Here is a 2500-nt window from a genome sequence, read left to right as displayed (position 1 = left end):
ACCCTGAGAATACAGATATTCGGATTGTTGTATCTCAGCCAAATATCGAGCTATTCTAACAACTTGGGTCAATGGAAAGCTTATTTATTAAGCATTGACATATACACTCATCGGCCACTTTATTAGGTACACCAGTCTAACTGCTGGTAATGCAAATATATAATCAGCAAATCTAATGGCAGCAACTAAATGCATGTAGGCATGCAGACATGGTCAAGACGATGAGCTGCAGTTCAAACCGAGCATCCCCTAAACCCTTCATGACCAGTGTACCCATGGCTGCTTTCAGCATGATACCACTTGTTATGTATTTTCTTTAAATAAATAAATAATAATATAAAAATAACATAAATAAATATCTTAAGTAGTGAGGTTTTTGATTGTTTTTGTGTGTATTGCGTGTGGTTCTCTTCTCTCCGTCTCCGAATAGGTTTCATCATTGCCGCACAGGTGCAGTGAATCAGGTGCCAGCCAGCACGTGGAGGCCGGCTTGTTTGTGGAGACAATTTAAACCGGACTGGAACGTCGTTCGAAGAGTCTCCTCTCTCCCAGCTTGTGTTGTTTGTTTTGTGGAGTAAAAACTGTGTTGTATTATTAACTCGGCTAAATTGTTATAAGTGAATGCTGAGTGTTGACTTTGAGATATACGGAGACACGTGTGCTGAGGAGGGTGCCTTTTTGTTGTATTAATTTTTCCTCATGTTTTGTGGTTAGTAGGGAGGTAAGTGAATGTTATTTTATTTGTTTAATTTCATGTGCAGGTAATAGGGTTAAAAACTTTATTTTATTTATTTACTGTTATTTTGGCATTTAGCTTTTTATTGTCTCCTTTTTGAAATTTAAATGTCAAATAAATTTGACTTTACGTTATTTCTTTGGTCATTCGTCTTTGTTGTTGTTTTTATTTTTAAACGGGAGATGAGACTCCGGGCTCCTCATTAATTAAGAGGAGTTCTAATTACTTTAATTTAATGTTATTTATTGTTACCGGTCTGGCTTGCTGTGTGGAGCCAAGCAAGGTTGGAATTCGTAACACCACTCCATGTCATAAAGCGTGAATCATCTCAGACTGGTTTCTTGAACATGACAATCACTGTATTCAAATGGCCTCCACGGTCACCAGATCTCAATCCAAAAGAGCACCTTTGGGATGTGGTGGAACGGGAGATTCGCAACATGGATGTGCAGCCGACAAATCTGCAGCAACTGCATGATGCTATTAAGTAAATATGGAGCAAAATCTCTGAGGAATATTTCCAGTACCTTGTTGAATCTCTGCCACAAAGTAAGAAGGCAGTTCTGAAGGCAAACAGGGGTCCAACCCGATACTAGTAAGGTGTACCTAATAAAGTGGCCGGTGAGTGTAAATCCCAATATGAATGTCCACACTTATGACTGGTTTTGTGATCCAGGGTCACATTTCGCAAAGGCAAACTTTTAGTTTTACTTAGAAACTGCAGTCAATTGTATCTTGTATGTGTTAAGTATGTATTTGTGGTTTCAAAAAAGATGTACAAGCAAATACTTCTGTGCCTGTTTTGCAAATTACTTCTCAAAATGTTTATGGTGTCGTCCAGTGTTTCTACTGAAGTGTTTGCAGTGTGCTGGCGCTGCATTGAGAACACGGTCGGTGTGTTTATGTGCTGACCTGCTTCAGCTCCTCGTGTGTAGGCGTATCAGAGAAGCAGTAATGATGGAAAAGGCCCATTTTCTGACCCAGGAGGCAGTTGACCACGTGTGCGCGAGCGTTCTGCCACTGCACCAGCCTAACCAGAGCCTGATTCAGAGAGCCGCCCAGATCCACTGACCAGTTATACGTGTACAGAGTCACCTGTGAATCACAGAGAAAGATCAGACACACAGGAAATGTATATTGTATATGTATATAATATATATATTGTATAAAATACACCTTGGGATAATGTATATTTAAAAATAGCACATTTGGATGAACTACGCAACATTTTGTAGTTTTAATTCATGTAATGTGTGTGAATTATGCGTGTCACGGTTGTATTAAACGTAAACTGTAAACTCTGACTGTAAACTGACCTTCTTGTTGACGATGTGAATGAACAGGAAACGCTGTCGTGGAGCCACGCCCCTCACAGCCTGACCCGGGCTCAGCCAATCACTGTGCTCCAAAGCCTCGAACCGCTGCAGGCCTTTATGAGCTTTAACACAACACAGAAACAGGTGAGGCAAAACAACTTACAATAATAGACAGAGTAAGAAATTCAGATCCAGAATTATTCAGAATAACAGTGGAAGCTAAATTAAGACAAACAGGACTGAGGTTTCAAAGCCTTAAGGCAGGAATTTAGATCATCAATAGTGTGTATTGGAGGAAAGTCATAACAGTAGCATAAACTGAGGGGTTTTATAATAGCTTTCAAATGCCAATTTCAGATCACACTGATTATTCATGGAAAAAACTAAAGCAAGATTGTTTTAATAGATCAGCACATGCAGAACTAATAATGATCTTATATTTATAATT

General features: G+C 39.2%; 1 protein-coding gene across 20 annotated transcripts in view; it reads right to left on the bottom strand.

Annotated features, from left to right (window-relative positions):
• Window positions 1–2500, bottom strand: part of szt2 (SZT2 subunit of KICSTOR complex) — a 174765-nt gene that overhangs the window by 51743 nt on the left and 120522 nt on the right. For all 20 annotated transcript variants that reach the window (XR_012407532.1, XR_012407533.1, XM_073953541.1 and 17 more), the window contains 2 exons: window positions 2053–2174; window positions 1649–1831 (listed from right to left, as the gene is read on the bottom strand). Coding sequence is in view for 18 of the 20 variants with exons in the window: in XM_073953541.1 (XP_073809642.1) it covers window positions 1649–1831; window positions 2053–2174 (305 nt within the window). In the remaining 2 variants the exon portion in view is untranslated. The remainder of the gene's footprint in view (window positions 1–1648; window positions 1832–2052; window positions 2175–2500) is intronic.

The sequence above is a fragment of the Danio rerio genome, chromosome 6 (assembly GCF_049306965.1).
Source record: "Danio rerio strain Tuebingen ecotype United States chromosome 6, GRCz12tu, whole genome shotgun sequence".
NCBI lineage: Eukaryota > Metazoa > Chordata > Actinopteri > Cypriniformes > Danionidae > Danio > Danio rerio.
This window is presented reverse-complemented; position numbering and strand designations above follow the sequence as displayed.